At 69.9% G+C, this 369-nt stretch overlaps 1 protein-coding gene across 1 annotated transcript in view; it reads left to right on the top strand.

Annotated features, from left to right (window-relative positions):
- The first annotated feature begins 18 nt into the window (after positions 1–18).
- PAXIP1 (PAX interacting protein 1) overlaps positions 19–369 on the top strand; it is a 32,415-nt gene continuing 32,064 nt past the window's right edge. Inside the window, exon 1 of the mRNA XM_017728895.1 lies at positions 19–202. Within this exon, the coding sequence (XP_017584384.1) occupies positions 113–202 (90 nt within the window). The 5' untranslated portion in view covers positions 19–112. The remainder of the gene's footprint in view (positions 203–369) is intronic.

Genomic DNA, 369 nt, shown 5'->3' with positions numbered 1-369 from the left:
GGCTCTGCGGGGGGAGGGGGACGGGAGAGACCCGGGCCCCGGAGGCTTTTCCACAGTGAGCGCGGGGGAATAGCGAGCAGGGGGGGAGCGCCCGCTGCTGCCGGCCGGGACCATGTTGGCCGACGACGAGGAGGAGCTGAAAGTCCCGGAGGAGATGTTCAAAGACGTCAAGTTCTTCGTGGTGGGAGACATCGACCCCAAGGTACCGGGTCATCCCTTCAGATCATTCCCGCCTTCCCCTTCGTCTCCCCCCCTCCCGGTGGGGGGGGCACTGTGGAATCGCCCGGCTACCACGCGCGGGCTCGAGGCTCGCGCCGTCTCACGGGGAAAGGGCGGGAGTGGGGGGGGACCGCGCGCGCCTGAGGGACC

The sequence above is a fragment of the Corvus brachyrhynchos genome, unplaced genomic scaffold (genome assembly GCF_000691975.1).
Source record: "Corvus brachyrhynchos isolate BGI_N302 unplaced genomic scaffold, ASM69197v1 scaffold52, whole genome shotgun sequence".
Lineage (NCBI taxonomy): Eukaryota > Metazoa > Chordata > Aves > Passeriformes > Corvidae > Corvus > Corvus brachyrhynchos.
Note: the sequence above shows the minus strand (reverse complement) of the source record. Positions and strands in the feature narration are given on the sequence as shown.